Raw genomic sequence first — 24,110 nt, forward strand, 5'->3', positions numbered from 1 at the left:
ATTTAAAGCAGTCTGGTGTGAGATCAAGGCAATAAGACAAAATATTATTATTATTACTGACACCTCCAGGGAGTCCAAAGACTCATCGAGGGAGGTCACCTACTCTGCAGCTCTCTGTATCCATCACTCAATTCACCAACTACATCACCGCCATCTACCGCCCACCACCACTACTAGTATTTTTCACAGACAATCACAAACATCCATGCCCATGGCGGGATTCAAACCCGCAGCCTTTTGACTGGAGAGCGGATTCGCTAACCACTCGGCCAACCAGGCCTGCAATGAAATGGTTGGTTGTTGCTATAGGCTAGAGAGTTCCATACATGATCCTGAAGACATGCATTATAAGTACAATGAATCAGATCAAGTGATTGTTATGGGGGACTTCAACTATAGCATGAAAGGAAGAGAGATCACATGGCAGTAAGGAAATGGATATACACCTACTGAGATATAATTACTTGAGGCAACATGTGATGGAAGAGACTTGAGATACAAGAGTAGTGGACCTGGTCACAAGATCAGAAGAGCTATCCATAACTAAGGTGACCACACTGCCTCCAATTAGGGGAAAGTGATCATGTGGTCCTGACTTTGGAAATTGTAAAAAATGAGGAATTTTCTGTTAAGAAGAGGTATATGTGGAATTACAAGACAGGTGATTACAACAAGCTTAGAAAGAAACTCGAAGCTATCCTATGGTATAAATCTCTACAAAAGGAGGATGTTAGTAATGCTTCAGATATAGTTAAGGGGTATCTAGGAGAAGCTATATTAAGTTGTATACTAAGGCAAAGAGGATTAATCAGGTAAGAGTTAGATGGATAATGTCATCAAGCATGAGCTTCAGAAAAAGAAAATGCTATCGAGGGTATATAAGGAGAAAGGTGACCAACAAATTCATGAAGAGTACGAGGATCATGCAAGATAGGTGAACAGTATGGTATAAAGGAAAAATTCAGATTACAAGAAGAAACTAGCTGACCAGGCCAGAGGAAATCCAAGAGAGTTCTTTTTCTTTGTGCAAATAATAGGAAGAATACTTTATTCAAGTCCTCGTATAAGACCATAACATCTACTTGACTATGCATTGCTCTGCAATTTTGCATCATATGCAAACAGCTGCATATCACTAGTCAAACCCATCCCAATATCATTAATATACAAACTAAACAATAATGATCTCCCAAACTGACCCATGTGGCACACCACTACTGACCTTCCCCTTTTGGAATACTGCACAGCCATATACAACATTCTGATACCTATGTGACAGCCAGTCATGATCCAACTCAGATGTCTGTTATCCAGTCCTGTTTATTTAGAATGGGAGAGGGTTATAGAACAAGAGGCCATCACGAGCAGTCTATCTATCAAAAGCTTTTGCAAAATGCAAAATCCAAATACACCACTATATATGAATCTCGCTTGTCACCTCATTATAGTACATAACTAAAATAGTAAAAGATGATCTTCCTTTAACAAACTTGTACTCATAACTACAGAGAATACTGCTGTTATCAACCAATTTCTGTATCCTACTCCTTACCAATCTCTCTCTCTTCTCTCCAGTACCTTCATCACAACTCCAGATATACAGATTGGCCTATAATTTGTAGCCACAGCCTTATCACCACCTTTATGCAGTGGAACAATTTTACCCTCCTTCCATTCACTTTACAGGCATGCCAATGCTACTGCCAATTCTCTTAAGATGCATGGTGATATGTCATCAAATCCTAGTGCCTTATTCACATTGAGGCTATTTATTTCCTCAAACCTCTCCTGCTTACTCACGATTAAGCCATCCTCTCCTATGTTTTCTACACTTAAGTTCATCATGATTCCACCCTGATGAAACATCTTATAAATTGATCACTGAATACCTCAGCAATGTCTTCTGCAGCAGTTGCCATTCTACCATTTTCATCCATTAACCCCCCTCAACTGGCCACGACATCTATAGACGTTAAGCTAAATCTGGATACGAAGCTCTAAAATCCATTGAATAACATGGATAAAGTGCAATTTGGTGTCATGATTTCATCCACCTTGGCCAGTAGGGAGGTTAATATCATCTTGCCATGACCATAGGTCTATAACCAGTTCTATCCTAGCCACTTTTTTGTTGTGATTTCCTCACCACACCTGCCCTTGCCCAGTCACCTTTGTCACGCTTACCATATATATCTGTTCAGTATCAACTTCCCCATCCACATCACAATATACTCCATTCCAATTCATGGAGATGGAGTATGAATGAGCAGGTAAGTCGAGCTATAAGTTCAGTGTTGCAAAGTATAAAGTTTGAAATTTGGTAAGCAGTGATTCAATGCCAAGTTTGCACTTAGTGAGGATATTTTAAAGGAGATGAGAGATCTGGTTGTAGTGGTGGACAAGGACCTGACATTCAGAGGCCACATTTCACAAGTTGTGAAGACATCAGCTTGGATAGTGGCAATGATGAGGAGGACCTGACATGCAGAAATGAAGAGGATATGATGCCATTGTATAAGGCCTTGATCAGACCTCATATGGATTATTGTGCACAGATTTGGTTGCTGGGTTTTCATGGTATTGAGTATATGTTAGAAATTATTATTATTATTATTATTATTATTATTATTATTATTATTATTATTATTCAGGCTGTTACACCCTGATATCTAAGAATGTGAAATTTTCGGTTATCATGGTGTAACATGAAGAGAAAATAAAATAAAACCCCTGTATAAGAGCTAATACATAAATTATTTAAAGAAAGAAAAATATTCTTGCATCCAAGTAAAATATATAACAAAAAAGTGTTTGTTGAACTAAATAATAAAAGAAGGAATATATTATAGTTGTGATATGAAAAAAATTAGTTAAGTAAGACAGAAAAGATTAGTCATAAGAAATTGTATGTGAGAGGCTAGTTTAACACTTGAAATGAAAGATTAAAATATTAAGTAAATTCTTAGAAAATTTTGAAGGGGGATTAATTTAGAGGCTAGCAAAAAACAATAGACTATTGCTCAGGGTCAATTCCCGAATTGAGATGTCATCACATGTGAGTCGCGTGCTCTCCGACCATAGGTTGTTTGGCAGAAAAACGCCACCCCCTAATTGGTCGGTGAAGTCGAATCCAGTAAGGGGTGGAGAAAAGAAATTAAAGAAGGTGCCGGTAGGAGTCAAGGTATACAAGGGTTAGAAACCCCCCCACACACACACACAAGGCTTTTCTCTGGATAGTTTCTTCACGAGCTTTTACGTATAGATTTTTCACACGGTTTTCCTGAGTGGCGGGGTTGGAGTTAATCTCCATCCGACACAACAAGGGAACAAAAGTGAGAGGGATTTCAGTTCCGTATTCCTATGGTAAGAAACGAGGAATGCTATTTAGCTAAAGGAAAGAAGGTATTGTCTATGTGTTTCATCATTCTGTGACAACAACGAGAGATAGAAGTCTGTAAAGAAGTCAGTGCCCACGTGGTGAGTTTCACAGCCATTGTATAGATGATTCTAAGTGTGTCCTTAATTCAAGTACGAAAAGTTAAGATCGCAAAAGCCCAGTTTAATGCCAAAAGAACTTAGGATTGTCAGATTATAGAGGAGTTCATCCCAGGATAGTACAATCGGAAAAATGGTAGAGCCAATATAGAAAACCCAAGTCAAAAGGTACTGTAAAAATCTCATGTTAATTGAAATCGTAGGTAATTGTAATCATTGTTCTATTACTGAACAGTTGAAGAGACTAAGGAAAATTATACTAGGATTACAGTACATGACTGACTGTAATGAGAGTATGCTTGTTAATATTAATTATATAACTATTCAAGTGTCCTGAGATTTATGTATATGTATTGTAACTTATAGGAAAGTTTTAAGTGTCAAAGTTATGTGTTAGCACAGTAAAAGGATAGTTTAATCTACATAGTTTTAGATAGTTAAATAGAGTGAGTTGATCACATATGTCCATGTACTACAGCATATAGCATATTCAGACTAATATAGGGTTAACTAAAGTGTTAATAAGATATGGGATTATAAATATGATTGTATGTGTTGAATTTGTTATGTCGGCATGATCGCAATACTCGTATAGGATCTTAGCCAAATACTTGTGATTAGCTAATGTTATTTTGTAAATGTTTTCTTAGTACTGAATTGAGTTATATATCTTAGAAATTTAATTGTACAATGCTAATGAGTTTAATAAATCTTTGTTCATTGACAATACAGTTGTCTGAAATTGCTGCCTAATGCACCACTTGAAAACATACGAACCTAATCACGCGGGAGGTGAGAATATTTAGATGAGTTACGAGATAAAGTGTCACGACTGCAATATTGTTTCACATTTAGACATATTTTGGTAATTGCTCCTTGTTTTTGTATTTAATATCTCAAACTAAACGTCCTAAAAGGCGCAGTATAATACTGGGTGTCCCAAAATTCATGCAAGAAGTAATTTTGATAGAAAACACAGGTTTTTAATTACAAATTGTAATTTCTTATTGATTCATAAAGTATACAATATAGGGTTATGCATGGAATAGCATATCAGGTAAATGGCCTCCATGGCTTTGCTGGCACATACGCACTCTTTTGTCGAAATTTTCCATGACCGTTTTGCATAAATGTGGCTGAATTTCGTTGATACAGCGCTCAATTTCCTCCTTCAAGGCATGGGTGGTCGTGGGCTTGTTGGCATAAACCTTAGACTTCAAAAAACCCCAAAGAAAAAAGTCCAACGGCGTTAAGTCACATGATCTGGGCAGTCAATTCTGATCACCAAAACGGGAAATTACACGACCAGGAAATGACTCATGCAGTAATTGAATTGTTTCTCGGGCTGTATGACATGTGGCACTGTCTTATTGAAACCACACGTCGTCCACATCCATATCTTGCAATTTAGGCACAAAAAACTGGATTATCATGTCGTGATAGCGAGTACCATTAACTGCTATTGCCTTACCAGCTGCATTTTCAAAGAAGAATGGACCGATGATGCCTCCAGCCCAAAATCCGCACCACACAGTGACACGTTGAGGATGCATTTGTTTCTCAACAATCACTCGTGGATTTTCTGAACCCCAAATGCGACAATTTTGTCGATTAACAAAGCCATCAAGATGAAAATGAGCCTCATCGCTGGAGATGATTTTGTTCGAAAAATAAGCATCCACTCGTTGTTGTTCCATAATTTGGGACGAACCATAAAGAGTAGTGAAGATGTTGTGGCCTTGCAAGAAGACTTGAATAAATTGAGTGATTGGGCAAGCAAATGGGGATGTGAGTTCAATGTTGCAAAATGTAAGGTTTTAAAATTTGGAAAACAAAGATGGGATGCAGAATTTATGCTTGGTGAGAATATATTGTTGGAAGTAGAGGAAATAAGAGATCTGGGAGTGATAGTGGATAAGGATCTAAAATTTAGGGGTCACATCGCCAAAATTGTGAAGACAACACAAACACTTCTGGGAATGATGAGGAGGACACTGACGTGTAGAAGTAGGAAGATTCTTGTTCCATTGTATAAGGCTTTGATTAGGCCACACATGGACTATTGTGCCCAGATTTGGTCACCTGGTTTTCAGAAGGATGAAGAGATGTTGGAAAGGGTCCAAAGGCGACTGACTAAGGTAGTTTCTGACCTCTGGAATGTCGAGTATGAGGAAAGATTGAAAAGATGTAATTTGCAGAGACTAGTGGAGAGAAGGAAGAGGGGAGATATGATAGAGACCTACAAGTTGGTAAGGGGTTGCTATAGGATCAATGGTGGAGAAGTTCTGCAGCGAATAGTGGGAGATCAGGGGAGAACCAGAGGTCATCCCTGGAAACTGTATAAAGAGGGTGTGAGTAGTGGAGTGAGAGGCAGGTTTTTTTTCGTGCAGAGTTGTGAATGATTGGAATGCCTTGCCTGAGAGTGTGGTGTCTGCAAGGAGTTTGAATGTGTTTAAGACCCGGTATGATGAGATGTGTGTGAGATAAAAGGACCTCCTAGATGAGTCTTTGACTCCATGAGGTCTTGTTTAATAATAATAATAATAATAATAATAATCCATTCAACGAACTCTCTTCACTGTGTGTGGTCAGTAGGCTTCAGTTCTTCAGTAGGCTCAAAGTCACTTGAACTTTGTAAGCATAAAGATGCAAATCTTTCGTGAGAATATGCTGTAGAGAGCTTCTCGAAATGCCCAATTCAAAACCATGGTGCCAAATTGATGTTCCTGAACTCTCAGCAACACTCTTATGAACTGCTTCGATGTTTTCTGTTGAATGACTTGTTGAAGGATGGCCAGAGTATTAAGATCACCAATTGATCCAGTTTCCTTGAATTTTTTAATTAATCTTTTCACAGTTGATAAAGTTAAATCACTATTCCGACCATATTTTGTATGAAAATTGGGAACGTAGCTGCCAAACCTTCATTATTTTTAAAATATTGCTCAACAATGAAAATGCGTTGCACTTTCGTGTAGCACTCCACTTTTAATAACCCTGAAATGTCAGCTGTCACGCTGTCTTTTTTTTCTCATTGGCAACACTTTACTGCACAAATGGTGCTAAATTTAAATGTTGCGTGAATTTTGGGACACCCTGCATAAATATTAGGGACACTAAGGGGAGAAATAACTTAAATATTTGTATTTTGGGTAATATCTCGTACATAGATGAAAGTTGGATAAGGATAAGTAGAATGTCACTTGTAAGGATAATTGTTAGAATAATAATCATAAATTGGGACACAACAAGGCCTCTGGAGTCAAAAGACTCATCGTGGGAGGTCCTTTCTAAGAAACAGAAGTCTATCAAGACTCATCGAGGGCGGTCCCTCCTAGAAAACACAAAGCCTATCATACCACTTCTTAAATGCATTGACCATTCTCGCTTTCACCACTCCATCAGGCAATGCATTCCATGGTTCAACCACCCTCCATGCAAAGAAACCAATCCTCACCCTCTTTCTCACAGTTTCCTTTCGTAACTTCCAGGGATGGCCCCTTCTCATGACTCCTTCCTGCTGTTCAACCAAGTGAAAGAATTCCCCAGTGTCAACCTTTTAACCACCTCTCAACAGTTTAAAAGTCTCAATCATATCACCCCTCCTTCTTCTATCCACCAAACTCTGCAGTCCACACTCTCTCAGCCGATCCTAATAACTAACATTGTACAGTCCCGACACCATCTTTATTATCCGCCTTTGTACCCTTTCCACAGTAAATTTATCCCCTTCAAATCCTGGGGACCAAATCTGAGAACAATAGTAGTCTAAGTGTGGTATGATCAGAGTCTTATACAACAAAATGATAGCAATTTTATCTCTGCAGGTCAGTGTCATTCTCATTATTGCAGCAATCCTCTGCATTACCTTCACTTCCTTTGCAATATGTCCCTTAAATTTCAGGTTTCTATCAATCATCAAACCCAGATCTCTTGTCTCTCCTACTTCCTGCAGTTTAACTCCTCCCATGGAGTAAGCAGCGTCCCATCGATGTGTCTTAAACCTCAAGACCTTACATTTTGCTGCATTAAACCGACACCTTCCCCATTCATTTGCCCATCTATCGAGCTTATTCAAATCCTCTTGCAGGGTTACCACATCTGCACTATTACTAATAACACTTCCCAGCTTCGCATCATCCACAAACAACCGAATATCCCCTTGCAATCCACGGACAATGTCATTGATATAAAGGTTAAACAATAAAGGACCCAGTACTGAGCCCTGTGGAACTTGTAACCTTCTGACTCTTTGATGTTGCTCCACCATACACAACTCTCTGATACCTATCGGACAGCCAATCCTGATCCAGTTGACCAATCTGACATCCAGACCCATGTGCTGCAATTTGAATATCAGCTTATCATGTGGCACCCTGTCAAATGTCTTCGCCAAGTCTAAGAAAATTGCAGTATATGCCTTTCCCTTATCTAATGTTCTTGTAACTTTATTATAAAAGGCTAGCATATTGCTAAAACAAGAGCGTCCTTTCACAAATCCATGTTGATTCTCACAGATAACATTACCCTCATCTGCCCAATGCTGTATACAGTCCCTCACTACTTTCTCCAAGATCTTAACAACTACTGATGACACACAAACTGGTCTATAATTAGACACTTCCAGTCTGCTACTGCCCTTATGCAATGGCACTATCTTACCTTCATTCCATTCCATGGGCACCTTTCCTGCAGCCAGACTTTCAGTGTATTTATAATAGTCATAGGCACTGTCAGTTCATTAGCACATTCTCTGAAAACTTGTGTGAAATACCATCCAGTCTCACAGCTTTAGTACCATCCAGAGTACTCAGTATGTGGAACACATTTGTCTCCTGCACCTCTAGACCTCGAACCTGCTCTGTCCCTCTAGTATTGAAATTGACTCCTCCAGGATGAAATACTCCAATAAAGAGTTCATTGAACAATTCCACTATATCCTCTGCATCAGTCACTCTATTCCCATTCTTATCCCAAAATATCATTCTTCTACAGTAATTTCTCCTCCTACTGGCCACATAGCTAAAGAAATTCCTTAGGATTTTCCTTGAATCTAAGGGCCAATCTTTTCTCATATTCCAGTTTCGCCTTCCTTACCATACTAGTCACTCTTCTGGCCTGTGTCTTATATATTTCATGCATCTTCTCTCCACCTGTCTTTTTATATTTCTTCCATAGCTTCTTTTTCGCGTGTAGCTCCTTTTTAATATTGTTTGTCATCAACTTTACTCCAAATTATGTCCTCTTCTTCACTTCCCTAATACAGCTTACCATTGCTGCTAACAAATAGTCCTTCACAATCTCCCAAGCACTAATAATATCCCGGCCTTCCAATTCCTCTCTCCACGAAACTTCTCCAAGTTGATGTCTATGACTATTATAAATACCTGCTTTATAATTCCATATACGTTCCCATCTCTTTGATACTCCTGCATGTCTATTCATTTTCCAAGTCAAACCCATATGGTCACTCTCCCCAACTGGTGGGACGGAGGTCATCTCAGTTATTATCAACTCTTCTGATGCTTTAACCAAATCAAAAACTCCTGAAACTCTTGTTCCCTCTGTTACATGTTGCCTATGACATTTATCCCTCAAGAATTCTAGAAATTCCATTCCCTTATTGCTACATGCATCTTCCTTTCCCCAATCTATACTGCTGTATTTAAAGTCTCCCATAACAATCATTCTTCTTGCACTTGAAACGCTCAACTGTCTCAACATTTCCTGATCCCCACTCTCTGTGCTCCTTGGTCTGTAGCAACACCCCACTAAATATCCTCTCTTGGCCACCTCCACCTCACACCATATGCTTTCAAAATCATTAGTGTCACTGCTTTCCAAAGGCTCCACTCTTAGAGGACATAGGTCGTCACTTATCATACGCAGTACTCCACCACCACGCTTTTCCTTCCTACCCTGCCGAAAAGTGCTGTACCCAGCAACTTCTATTCCTGTTATTATATCCTCTTCTGTCAACCACGTCTCTGTGATCCCAATAAACTTTGGCCAGACTGATGCTATAAGTACTGCCAATTCCTCTTCCTTATTCTGAATACTCCTGGCATTGGTATAAAGCATAAAAATGTCATTGTTTCTATACCCAGCATTATCCCCTCTAGACTCCACTGGGCTCATCGTTACCTGACGTCGCCCCCCCCTTCTTCCAAGTACCCATTTTCTCAAGAGGACATCCCTGCTACCATCCACACTGGGACACACTGACTTGTTCAGAACAACAATCTCTCCAGATGCTTACATCCTTCCTCATTCAAATGCAGGCGGTTTCTCGCATACAATTCCTCTCTGCTCTCAAACGCACTCCAAGCATGCAAATATTCGAATTCTCTCTTCTGACACATTCTCACTATTATGCCATTCAATATCACTGCTCTTCTGCTCAGCTCGACATTATCATTCCTAGGCAACACGCACGCTATCATTCCTCTCTGTGTCTTCTTTTGTACAGCTTCAAACAAGAATCTCATATCTCTCGCTGCCCTATTTACACCACCACTCAAGTCATTTGTTCCCACAATCATCTCATCCACCCTTTCACCTCTCCTAATTGCCATAGCCACACTTTCTATCGTTCTTCCTAGCAAACACTTCTCATGCATCCTATCTTGAACACCACGTATCATTGAGTCCCCATACATTACACCTCTTACCATTATATTCCTCGATTGCTCACACGCATCCCTCACTCTCTCTCTTGTAACAATTTCTCTCTGTGCTCCCCTACTTACCTGCCTTCCTGACATCATTGTATCTCTATTCCCTGTGCTCCCTTGCATTCCTCTCATTCCTTCTCTCCTGCTGTTTCCATTCTTTCCTCTTCCATCATTCCTATATCTGACACTCATTCCCTCTCTTCCACTTATCCTATTCTCATATCTTCTATCGTTCATACAACTCTCTCTCATTCCCTCTCTTCTACTGTTCCTATTCTCTCTTTTGCCGTTCCCATAACTCTCTCTCAATCCCTCTCCTCTACTATTGTTCCTATTCTCTCCTCTTCTCTCATTCCCATAACTCTCTTTCACTCCTTCTCTGATTCGTCTTGCATTTGTCTCTTCCATTTGCTTAATTTCATCTTTCACACTTCTCATCTCATTCCCCAGACATTCCACCTGCTCTTTCAGCTCATCCATTTCTCTCTCTGTAAGTCAGCCATTCTTGTTTGCCATTCCTCCCAATTGAGACTATCTCCTAAAACTTCAGAATCATTCAACCTTTCCATACTCCCCACTCTTATTATTTTATTCATACTTCTCTCGCCCTCTATCATACCCATCATCTCTCTACGTGGAGTATCTCCCGTCTCTGACTCAACGTGGTCAGTTATAGTCTCAACCAGATCAGTTATGGTCATTTCTAAATCAGCATGATCCTCCCATTGCCTGCATTTTGCACATATACGTTTTCCCCTTCTTTCTCCTGCCCAATATACAATCGCCGGGACGAATACATTCCGCAAGTCCCACATGCTACAAAATCCTGTTTGATATCACGAAAAATGGAGTCCTTAGATGGGGGGGGAGGCTTGCCAATATACCATTTGTAATTTTAACTGCCGCTGCTGTCATTATTCAAAATAGTGTCGCTAATTAGTGTCAAAAAATAAACGCTAAATAAGTATCAGGGAGTATAACTATAAGAAAAGTACAAACAATTTCAAACAGAACATTTAAGTACACTAGATATAAATAAATAAATAAAATGAAATAACTAAAAAATGAAAACTTATCCTTCGTATTGTCTTCCACCGTTATGCATTCAATTCCGACCCCGTCTTCTCGGTAAATGCTCCAGAGAGGATTCACAAAGGTGGTCAGTGGTCTTTGGAAAGTGGAGTACCAAGCCAGACTGAAAGAATGTAAATTTCAAAACCTTATGAATAGAGGAGGAGGTGGAGGGGGTGAGGGATATTATTGATACATATTAGCTATTCAGGGGTTGTTACCAGGTTGACATAGAGGAGATTTTTCATAGAATAAGAGAGGGTTATAGAACAAGAGGCCATCACTGGAAATTGTATGAGGAGGATGTGAGCAGAGGACTGAGGAGAGGTTCTTTGCGTGGAGAGTGGTTGGTGAGTGGAATGCATTTCCTGAGCGTGTGTTGTGAATGTAGATACATTGAATCAGTTTAAGATATGGTTGGACGAGCATTATGTGTGATAGAGTGTACCTTCCACAGTAAGTCGCTGACTCAATGCAGGTCAGATGTTAATAATAAAAATAATAATCTTAATGAGTGCTGATCATCAAGAAGTGTCAGAAGCAGATAAAATAGTTTAGTTAATGAGTGACCACTTTGCAAGGGTATATCATGGAAGTGACTTGAATGCTGTGATATGTGTAACAGAGACTTATGTGGGAACAGAGTTGAATATATTGGAAGATTTGGAATATTGCAGAATATCAGTCTCAATACAACTGTAAGATTAAATGAGACATCAGTCAGGTTGTGTTTTGCAGGAATATACAATGGAACTGTTAATGCCTCGGACTAGGGTCTATAATTTAAGACTCAGGGCATGGTAAGACTGCAAAATAATTCCTTTGTATAAGGGAAGTTCTAATGCTGTAGTGGCAATTGATAGAAGAGTCAGTATCTCGTGAATGGTGGTAAAAGTACTTGAAAAATTAGTCAAAAAAAGAAAATTCTATAGTGGGTAGAAGGCAAATATGATACACTATGAGGTTTTGAGGCTTTGTGAAGGATTGGTCATACTTTAGTAATTTCCTAACTTTTTGTAATGAAGTGTCAGTTGAGTTGGAGAAGGGAAATGGCTGCAAAATGATTCTGCTGGATTTTACAAAGGCATTTGTCCAAATACCACAATGAACTCTGTAACACAAATTAGAACAAAGGAGGATGTACAAGCATAGTCTGAAAAGCTCTCAGCCTAACAATGAAAAAACGAATTTATAATTTCAAAATTATTTTTATTTTTCAACATAATCTCCCTTAAGACTAATACATTTATTCCAGCAATGCTCCAGGGCCATTATCCCGTCCCTGTAGTGGTTCACAGTAAGATATTCAAAATACCCCTCTACAGCTGCAGTCACCTCTTGATTCGAAGAAAAACGCAGACCATTGAGGAAGATTTTTACTTTTGGGAAGAGATAGAAGTCAGAGGGAGCCAAACCTGGGGAATAGGGTGGATGTTCAAACAATTCATAGTGCAGATCCCTTAATTTTCCTATTGCCAAAACACATTTGTGGGCAGGTGCATTGTCCTGGTGGAAGATGGTTTTTTTCTTCTGCAAACCGGGTCTTTTCTCATGAATTTTTTCGTCTAGTCTGGTTAAAAGATTGGAATAATATTCCACAGTTAATGTTTTACCCTTTTCAAGATAATTAATAAACAAACTGCCTCTAGCATCCCAAAACAATGATGCTATGACCTTTCCTGTTGAACTGACTTTGTCTTCTTTGGTGCTGTACAACTGGCTTTTGTCCACTGTTTTGACTGCTGTTTGGATTCTGGTATCTAATAGTGAATCCAAGTCTCATACATAGTAAAAAAATCAATGCACAAAATCAGTTTTATTCTTGTTAAAATGCTCCAAGCACTGTTCAGAGATTTTCATGTGAGTGCATTTTTGATCTACTTTGAGTATGTACAGCACCCATCTTGTGCAAAGCTTTTTCATATGCAATTCTTCATGCAAAATATATCCTACACATTCTTTTGAAATGCCTATAGTCTCAGAAATTTCATGCACTTTGGATCGCCGGTCATTCAATACCATGTCGTTCACTTGATCAATGATTTCTGGTGTTACACTTTTTTGGGCATCCTTCAGGTGGATCATCTTCAAGGCTGGTACAGCCACATTTAAACTCAGCAGCCCATTTCTTAATTGTCGAAAATGAAGGAGAAGAGTGCCCATAAACCTTTATGACTTCGAATGAATTTCTTTTGGCATTAAACCTTCTTTTATAAAGAATTTTATTACCACGTGATACTCATTTTTATACATTTCAAGGGATACAAACAACACTTTTGCTTCAGACAGCTGTATAAAATGAACTACTTGGTAGTATGACTTGCAATATCACATGGGTGCTTATGACAGATGTACCAACTTAGAAAAGAAAAAAAAATCGTGCCGATAGCTTTCCTCTGTATGGTCAAGGCTGAGAACCGAAAAGTTCTCGGCCTTTAATGAAAACACCTTTATGAACTGACCATTCAATATCTCAACTGTATCTCCCAAAGCAGTTATCCTTTTACCATTTTCTTCAATCATTGTCATCCATAATCGTTCTTTGTTTCTGCTTGCTACATATCAAAAGATCTTCCTAGGAAATTTTTTGGCTTCATTAATAACTGCTGCTCATACTATATTTTTTCTACCCTTACAAACTGAATTGTCCTCCTTTGTAATTCTCATGAAACTGATTATTTCCCTTATTTTATCTTGACTCTATAATGTCTTCTTCCTCTGTATTGCATTCTTAACCTCGGCATTTATACATTTCACACCAAACATATTCCTCCTTCTGACCCTCAAAATACATTTAGACATAAGACATTGCTAGTACTAGATAATTCTTGAATATCACCCAAGCAGCATTGATCTCATTTCCACACAACTCTTCATTCCATAGAGCATCTGCAAACTGTCTCCTGAGCTTTTCATAATTGATAGCCTTGGAGCTCTACACATATTCTTTGCTCACAAAACTTTGTGCATGGCTGGCAACCACCCAGATAATCAATTCATGGTCACTCTCATCAACCGTAGGGAGACTTGATACCATGTTTATAATTTATTTATTTATTTATTTTGTATGGCTCCCCACTTCCTTCCCCATCCCTTAGAATGGGTCAAGCCCTCCTAATGAGGGATTAGGTATGTATTTATGACTGTAGATCCATGTATCTGTGTTCATGGGCAATATGCCTGTTCTGAGAGACGAAAAACCTGAGTTTCTGGGTGAAAAACCCTCTACTTTCATGTGAGACTGTCTAACTCACCTTTAGTCAACAGAGACCAAATAAAGGCTCCTCGCATCATGGATGGGAATCGAACCCAGATTTTTTCGACCAAAGGGCTTGATCTATATTGACTGAGCTATGGAGGCTGTACTACATTTATAATGACATCCTCTGATGAGATGGTAAAATCCATGACCTTACCTTTATTATTATAATTTGATCCTCGATCCTTTATTATTATTATTATTATAATTTGACACCTCCAGGGAGTCCAAAAACTCCTCAAGGGAGGGCACCTGCTCTACAACTCTATCTCCACCACTCAATCCATCAACTGACCACTACTACACCAACGCCATCTACCGCCGACCACCACCGCTACTATTTCCACAAATAATCACAAACATCCATGCCCATGGCAGGATTCGAACCTGCAGCCCTTTGGGTGGAGAGCAGATATGCTAACCACTCGGCTAGCCAGGCTAGCCGAGTGGTTAGCGTATCCTTGAAGTAGTTGTCTCTCAAAATCCTGAGAAAATCCTTTTCTTTATTTAAAAATGCTATCTTCGCATTGCAATTTACGTGTATTGCCATAATTAAACTCATTTATAATGATCAGCCTTTTCCTGTTACCTTTATAATTTGTTTATACATTTCATGGTCACTACCCCTCTGCATTTGCAACATTCAACTAATTGTTTCATTCTATTCACATCTATCTCACACCATGCTGATTCAAAACTCCTGATACTGCATTCTTGTCAGGGTATCATCTTCATCCAACCATGTCTCACTTATTTCAACAATTTTGCCAGCCTAGTTGGCAGAGTGGTTAGCGTATCCGCTCTCCAGCCAAAAGGCTGCGTGTTTGAATCCTGCCATGGGCATGGATGTTTGTGATTGTCTGTGAAAGTACTAGTGGTGGTAGTCAGTGGTAGATGGCATTGGTGTTAGTTGATGAAAGTTGGTGGAGTAGTGAGATAAAGAGTTGTAGAGTTGATGCCCTCCCTCGATGAGTCTTTGGACTCCCTGGGGGTTTGATGTAATAATAATAATAATAATTTTTGGGTAAATGCACTCGATCAATACAACAATTTTGTTCCCATTGTTTCTAATACTTCTAACATTTGTATACAAACCTGAGAGTTCATTTCTGGCTCCATAACATTAGATGTGATTTCTCTATGTCTTCCTCAAGCCATTACTCTCTCACATTTCATTTAGTTTCCTATTCATCATCTACTAAATCTCTAGACTCATCAATTTCTAACAGCACAGTCCTATCAATTTCATACACAGCTTGCAAACCTGTGGCCCCTAATATTATTATTTGTGATGCTTTATTTAGTCTAGTGCTCACCACTTTAGCATTATCGACAAACAAATTTATATTTTCTTATAAATTAAATCCCAATATTATTTGCATAATGAGTAAACAGCAGTAGTCCAAACTCATTCCTAATGAACTGCCATCTGCTCCTTGATTCTGAACTATAATATATTACTCTTTGATGTGTATCTAGTGGTCAGCTTCTTCTTTATGTCGCCATATTCATATCTCATTTGTTCCAGTTTATTTATTTATTCTTAAATATAAAGTAAAATTTAAATTATTTTTCTGATTTATGATATATTCAAAACAATTATTTTATATTTCAGCATCAAATACCAATTTACAGTGGTATTCTGGTAAAGCATATATAGGAATGCAGAAAAACTTCAAGGTATATTTTGTGGTGACTAGACCTCAGTTCATCATGGCAGTTTCATTGGATGATGTTTTATTTGAATACTGTCCTCCTCCTGTGAAGCCTATTTCATCTGAGAAAGCATGCCAAGATAAACAGATGAAGTGCAGCAGTACTAAACTATGCATAGATAAAGAACTTCAGTGTGATTATTCTAATGATTGTGGTGACTGGAGTGATGAAAATAGTGATATGTGCAGGTCTTATTATGCACGATGTTCTTTTGAAGAAGGTGTTTGTGATTCATTTTGGAACATTGAACTGGGATATGAAATGTGGACTCGTTCAACCTCTTCAAGCGCAGATTCTTATCGCCCACAAACAGATCATACTAAACGTAAAGCATCAGGTGGGTATTCCTGTGAATGACTATTTTATATATTTTATATATTTATATGTAAGAAAGAAAGAAAGAAAAAAATTATTTAGGAAAAAACTATTTAAGAAAGAATACAAAGAGATAGAAAACATATATTGACTTACTTATATTTACAGAAACATTCTGAAAATTGGCGTTGGTGTCAGCCATCTGATCGATGAAGGTGTGAGTTTGTTTTTGGTGTGTGAATATACGTCTGATGTTCTATGGTGGATTTTCATTAAATAATAATGCTGAAAAAGCAATATACCACAGAAAGTTAAATTTACATTTGTAAACGTCAGGTTTTTTCCCCATACGGAATTTATTTCTCCCAAATTTGGCTATGTAGTTATACGATGTTGTAAAATTGATTTATTTCCCCCTTTCAATGTTTGTATTTTAGGCCGAAATTAAATAGCATTTGTCACCTTTCACAGGTTGAATATTTCAGATTAGCTTATTTCCTGCATAGTTCACAATGAGAGCTGTTGCTTTTGTTTAGCACCTGGAATTTGAGTTCAAGGCGAACATTGCAAAAGATTCAATAACTCTGGGTGATGTGGATAATGATGAGAATACAGAATTGGTTGTTGCTAACCTTCAAGGAGATCTTGCAGTGTACAAAGAACAACAGACTCAGCAGTGGGCAGAAGCACATGTCTTAGGCATGGTCACCTCAGTTGTAATTGGTGATGTCTTAAATGAAGGAAGGAATTGCTTGATGAGTATTAGTGGGGAAGGATGGTGGCATATCTTTTGTGTTACGGCAATAAACAGATAGGGGCATAAAGAGAAGGCTACTTTTGAATTTGTGTTCATAAAGGATCAGTGTTTTTATGATATACGAGAACTTGCATTGTTCACCATTCTGTTTACCTGAGACTTATTGAAAATAGATTTCAGTTGGAAAAGAGAATTAGAAAATAAGAAGTAAAGGTTTTGGGGTCATTTGAGATGGAAGCTGACATCATGAAATTGTGAAAGCTGGTTCTTCTTAGAGATGAATTTTCTAAACAGTAGAAAATTCATCATAGACATACAGAAATGTTCGGGAAAATTTAGAGAAAATGCAATGCTAACAATAATGGCAAGTACATGCTTGACTTATGCATTAAAAATCTGCATAAAAACACACAAAAAAAAAGCCTCCTAGATTATGCTATTGTTGATGACTATGTTTTCTCATTGGTCCAATGTACAAGAGTATATAGAGGATTTGAAAAATGAAAAGTCACCATCACCTAGTGTTAAATAGGATGAGTATGAGTGTTTTGTTAAAAAAAAAGAAAAATGTGTTCTGAAGTTTTAAAAAGAATCAAAGTTGAGTCCTCTCAGATGTACTGTAGATAGATATACAAACATTATCTGGAAAAGTGAAGGAGTTTGAAAACAAGACCTAAACCTAAATGACTGAGTAGAAAAACCTGAAAAAAAAAAAAAAAGACTGACTCAGCCAGGAATTAGGTTGGGAAAACTGTAATGGAGAAGCATGTATCGAAAGCTCATTTATATGTAATTAAAAGTAACTAAACAAAAAATATTCTAGATTTTTGTGAAAAGATTAATATGATACAGGAACAAAATGTTTTTGGATGCCACTAAGAAAGTTTAAAAATTGAGGAGGATCACTGCAAAAGAAATCAGTGATCATAAGGATTATAAAACAACTGATAAAAATTGAGGTGAAATTCTAATTGTTTTCCAGGAGAAATGTCACAGGAATTAGCAGATAAAATATGCTTTAATATTTAAGCCACTTTGGCAAACTAATAGTTTATCCTTGCAGTTGCTAAGGGTGTTGAAATTTTGAGTGGTATATAGGAAAAACAATCTTCGAAGATCGTGGTGACATGCAGCATGAGCTTTCCAGGTTTAGATCCCATGTGGTCTCTATAAAGGAGGAATCTAATGCATTATTAAAGGATAGACTCTTGGACAAAGAGTTCATGTCGTTTATTAGTATGATATCAAGATGCTTGCTGAAGGTTGTTTCATATATATTTCTAAAAATTTCAAACTTTTAGTGGTTTTGTGAGCAAATATAGTGTGCCTGATTTAAATGAATATAACTACTTTTCATGTAAAGTCCTTCAAAAAATTATCAAAAATTCACAAGTAACTTACTATTTAGATGAGGATAAACTCAAACTCAAAAATGTTAAAATTTGTTGGAAAAAATTGGTCAACCATTGCTAAGAAGAGAGAAAGGTGGAAAGAACTGGAGAACAAGAACGTCCAGCAGTGGACAGAAAATGGCTCAAAAGAAAAAAAAAACTAGGAGTGTAGCTAATATAAAATTTTCTCAATTATATAGTAAAGCAGTTATAACTTCTAATAAGACACTTTCATCAATTTCCAAAAATATTTTTTCAGTAAAATGTAAACACAAAAATGTAAATTATTCCCATATGAGATCTAACCGTGGGCAGAATTAGCTGTGTTCTCTTACCAGGATCTTGGCTGACTAGCCATCAGTCATGCTTGTAGCATGTTGAGCACAGTTAAGCCTGGGATGGATTTCCGTGGTGGGTTGGCAACCTACAATGCGGTCAAAAACCCTGATGGAACTGATATAGATGGCAGTGCCAATATTTCGGTGAAGTCCGGAGGGCCATACCCTGGAAGTCTTAGTATCATACCTCCACGTGGATCACCCGGGGAACATGGTGTCGTAATGAGCCATGGCAAAGTTGATACTAAGCAAAGAGCTGGCAGAAAGCTATAAAGTGCATCTCCCAAGACGTTATGTGTGGCCAGCATGGGAGATGTTAGGACTGCAATGACATCTGCTGTTTCATCATTGGCGGAAGAATTCATATATCGATGGCAATGTGAAACAACTGGCAGGTGGAAGATTCTGAATACAGATCATTGGCTGACAGAGTGAGCCAAGTTAGCTGGCTTTAGCCGGCTATTGCAGACGTGGAAGAGATTGGGGCCTCACCACGTTACTATCCTCTATCCTATAGTCAACCATGGAGAAACGGAAATATTTTACAAGCTATGCTTTGGAAGTTGGAACCTCTGCAATGTCCCAAGCTGTAAATAGTTACAGGGAAGAAGACACTGAACCTGTGATTAAAATGAGCACTGCAAGCGCAATCCATGATGATGTCAACTTAAATCCGAAAAAAAGGTTGGCATCTGATATTCCTCATTTGAAAACAAGAAACAGAGTCTTGAAAATTGGAACTTGGAATGTGAGAACATTATATAAACTAGAGAATTTTGACAACCTTATACAGGAATTAAAAAGACTTAAAGTTGATGTGATGGGAATCAGTGAAACAAGATGGCCTAACATGGGAAAACTAGAAAAATATGGGTTTACATTTGTATATTCTGGTGGAGGAAAGCATGAATATGGAGTGGGTTTCATGATTAAGAAAGACATCTTTAAATCTGTAATGGGGCTGTGGCCCATAAACGAAAGAATAATACTTATTAAATTAGCCGCAAAGCCTTTTAACATCATAATTATCCAGGTATATGCCCCTACGATGACTCACAATGATGAAGAAATAGAAGATTTTTATAATAACTTACAAAAATCTATAGAATATGTAAAATCAAATGAAATACTCATAGTGATGGGTGACTTGAATGCAAATGTTGGAGAAGGGGAAGAAAATCCAGTTGTTGGAAAATTTGGACTAGGCAACAGAAATGAAAGAGGTGAGAGATTGATACAATTCTGCATTCAAAACAACTTGCGCATAATGAATACTTTCTTTCAACATCCAAAGCGCAGACTGTATACTTGGACAAACCCAGATAACTCTATAAGAAACCAAATAGATTTCATAATGATAAATAATAGATACAAAAATAATATAATCAACATAAAAACATACCCAGGTGCTGATATAGGTTCAGACCATAACCTTGTTGTGTCCACTTTAAAAATTAAGCTAAAAAACATTTCTTAAAACAGTCATACTGAAAGACTTGACTTCACAGCTCTGAATATACCTGACAACATAATGGTGTTTAACTCAGAAACTAGGAAGAAATTAGATCATGTAGGATATAAAACAGAAGACAATATACTTTGTAACACAGAGGAAATTGAAAACAGGTGGTCAAATTTTAGAAGTGCAATATAGAAGAGCAAAAACTTAAATATTTTGGACATCTAACTAGACAAGAAGGCATTCAGAAATTAATATTAGAAGGGAAATCAGGTGGAAAAAGAGGGAGAGGTAGACCCAGGAGAATGTGGTTTGAAGACATTAAGGACTGGACTCGCTTGAATTACCATAAATGTTCCAGAGCAGCAAAAGAAAGAAAAAGGTTCCGTGACATGGTTGCCAACCTCCTTCTAGGGGATGACACTTGAAGAAGAAGAGATCTAACCATGTTAAAACAATGGTTAGATCTCATTCAGAGTACTGTATGCAAGTTTGGATACAGTACTCTGTTAAAGCATTTCTATTAAATCATAGAAATGCCTTAATTTTTAAAAGTTATTCTCATGGTAAAACAATGATTATATCTCATTCTGAGTACTCTATATATAGTTTGGAATTTGCTGTAGAATGCTTTAATTTTTAGGGGGTTACAGACAAGACTTAGAAGGAATTGTAGATTTTATATTGATCCCGTATACTGTATGAGAAGTCAAAGAACCTTTAGCACATCATTGCTTAATGATAAAATTATTATACAATAAATTATTATAATGTAAAATTATCAAACAACTACAACTGCCAATTCTTCAAGAAAAATGTCAAATTACTTCTTTCCCAACCCTCACCTACAACACATGTCAGTGATGTGCTGTTTTAAATAAACAATATTTTGTTTATTTTAAGTTTTAATTCACATCACAGGAATAATATGAAAATAATTAATATTGATAAGACTTCAATAAATTGAGTGATTGGACATGGGAATGGGGATGCGAGCTCAATGTTGCAAAATGTAAGGTTTTAAAATTTAGAAAACAAAGATGGGATGCAGAATTTATGCTTGGTGAAGATATATTGTCGGAGGTGGAGGAAATAAGAGATCTGAGGGTGATAGTGGATAAGGATCTGAAATTTAGGGGACACATAGCCAAAATTATGAAAACAACACGAAGGCCTCTGTGAATGATGCGGAGGACACTGACTTGCAAAAGTAGGAAGATTCTTGTTCCATTGTATAAGGCTTTGATTAGGGCACACATGGACTATTGTGCCCAGATTTGGTCACCTGGTTTTCAGAAGGACGAAGTGATGTTGGAAAGGGTCCGGCGGCAACTGACTAAGGTAGTTTCTGACCTATGGAATGTCAAATATGAGGAAAGATTGAGAAGATATAATTTGCAGAGTCTGGTGGACAGGAGGAAGAGGGGAGATATGATAGAGACCTACAAATTAGTAAGGGGTTGTTATAGGATCAATGTTGGAGAGGTTCTACAGAAAACAATGCGAGATCAGAGGAGAACCACAGGTCATCCGTGGAAACTGTAAAAAGAGGGTGTGAGCAAGGGGAGTGAGAAGCAGGTTTTTTTCATGCAGAGTTGTGAATGCCTTGCCTGAGAGTGTGGCATCTGAAAAGAATTTGAGTGTTTTTTAAAGCACGGTATGATGAGATGTGTGTGTGTGATAAAAGGACCTCTCAGATGAGACTTTGACTCCATGGGATCTTGGGTAATAATAATAATAATAATAATATAATTTCTGGAACATTTCTGAAATACCTTTTGTAAATACTGCAAATATGCAGGATATTTCATAAGTTCAAGGCCTAACACAGAAACAAACTATACAGATTAGTTTGAATTCATTTCTGTTTTCAAATAATCCCTTCTTAGTCTAATGCACATATTCCAGTGGTACTGCAATGTGGTTATAACATTCTTATACAGTGATTCGACAAAATCTGCAAAAAACACTTCTTATTTACATTCCGTGATTTCACAATGCGCTCTGGCAATGGATTCCACTCGCCAACAAATCTCCAGATAAAATAAATCTGCTATATTTCTCTTCTTTTACTCTTATCCACCAAACTCTGTAATTTGCATTTCCTTTGCCACTCTGCATAACCAAAACTCAAGAGTCCTGATATCACTTTGATCATTCATCTTTGCTCCCTCTCTAGTGTTTTGACATCACAGTGAAAACTAGGTAACCAAATTTGAGCACAACACTCTATGCATGGTCAGACCAATGCCTTATATATAGGCAGCACCACCTCCTTATTAAAATCTCCCATTAGGATCATCTTCCTGTTACTTGCAGAACTTGTATTTACTTGAATATAGCTCACACTTTTTTCCCTAAAATTAAAATTAAAAAATTATATCTCACACTATGATTAGTGTGAGAGATATGCAGGGATTTTTGAAAACTAAAGTTTTTCAGGAAAAAATTAAATTGACATTTTGATTAAATCCTCAGTATTCATTATAATTTATAATTGTTCACATTACTTATAAAATTAATGTATTTAAATTTTAATTATAAACGTTATTTATGCGATCAACTGCTTGCCTTCATCATGTGATATATTTGAATCTTTAGCAATAATGCTTCTGTAATTAAATTAAAACAGTCATCTACCCAAATAGCATCATCTTTGATCCTAACCAGGGCATTAGAGATGCTGGTTTTTAAAAAAAACTCTTGGCAATTATTTCTAGCAAAATCATGTCTCAAGCTTGCAAAATCCAGTCACACAACAGTTCTAATGATGGTTTCTTAATCTTCCCTGTCGGAGTCAGGTCATAGCCATTGGCTGCCATCCAATTTGTGTAGAATCTAAACCTCACCTCATTCACTGCGAACCCCCGCACAATCCAAGATTGAGTAGAAGACAATGCTCTCACTTCTACATTTTCTCTACTGGTTGCTTCCATTTCTATGCATATGATTGGTGAGGTATTAACAAAAGATCACGCAACTCAACGACAAAGGCAAGCCGATGATTGTTGAGTTGAAATGTGATTCTTTTCAACTGAATTCCAAAATATCTGAAACTGCCATAACAATATTCATTATCTATTTCTTAAAGTTTTAAACTTTTTTAGTGTGCGAGGTATATGCAAAACTTTTTAATTTCTTACTTCATAAAGTAAAATGAGGGGTGCGAGAAATTATTATTATTATTATTATTATTACATGACATCTCCAAGGACTCCAAAGACTCATCGAGGGAGAATACCTACTCTACAACTCTCTGTCTCCACTACTCAGTCTACCAACTACAGCAAACTGCAACTACCATCATCATCTATGCCAATGCCATCTACTGACCACTAGTATTTTCACAGATAATCACAAACATCCATGCCCATGGCAGGATTCGACCCCGCAGCCTTTTGGCTGGAGAGCGGATATGCTAACCATGCTGCCAACTAGGCTGGCATATACGCGAGGGTTATAGTTGAGTAAATATGGTAATTTGTCTAAATATTTCACAATCAGTGCTCTCTAAATTCCCTGGCCTATAACAACATCCTATTAGATATACTATTCTTTTGCTATCATTAACGGTACTCCCCCCCCCCCACTCTTCACCTTGCTATCCTTGCAGAAAATTCTATATCCTACCATTT

At 37.6% G+C, this 24,110-nt stretch overlaps 1 protein-coding gene across 1 annotated transcript in view; it reads left to right on the top strand.

Moving 5' to 3' along the window:
* LOC150101230 (MAM and LDL-receptor class A domain-containing protein 2-like) overlaps window positions 1–24,110 on the top strand; it is a 1,363,156-nt gene that overhangs the window by 781,460 nt on the left and 557,586 nt on the right. Inside the window, exon 30 of the mRNA XM_090402193.1 lies at window positions 16,115–16,552. Coding sequence (XP_090258319.1) covers window positions 16,115–16,552 — 438 coding nt within the window. The remainder of the gene's footprint in view (window positions 1–16,114; window positions 16,553–24,110) is intronic.

The sequence above is a fragment of the Typopeltis vanoorti genome, chromosome 12, assembly GCF_054136105.1.
Source record: "Typopeltis vanoorti isolate ZY-2024b chromosome 12, IOZ_Tvanoo_1.0, whole genome shotgun sequence".
In the NCBI taxonomy this organism is placed as follows: Eukaryota; Metazoa; Arthropoda; class Arachnida; order Uropygi; family Thelyphonidae; genus Typopeltis; species Typopeltis vanoorti.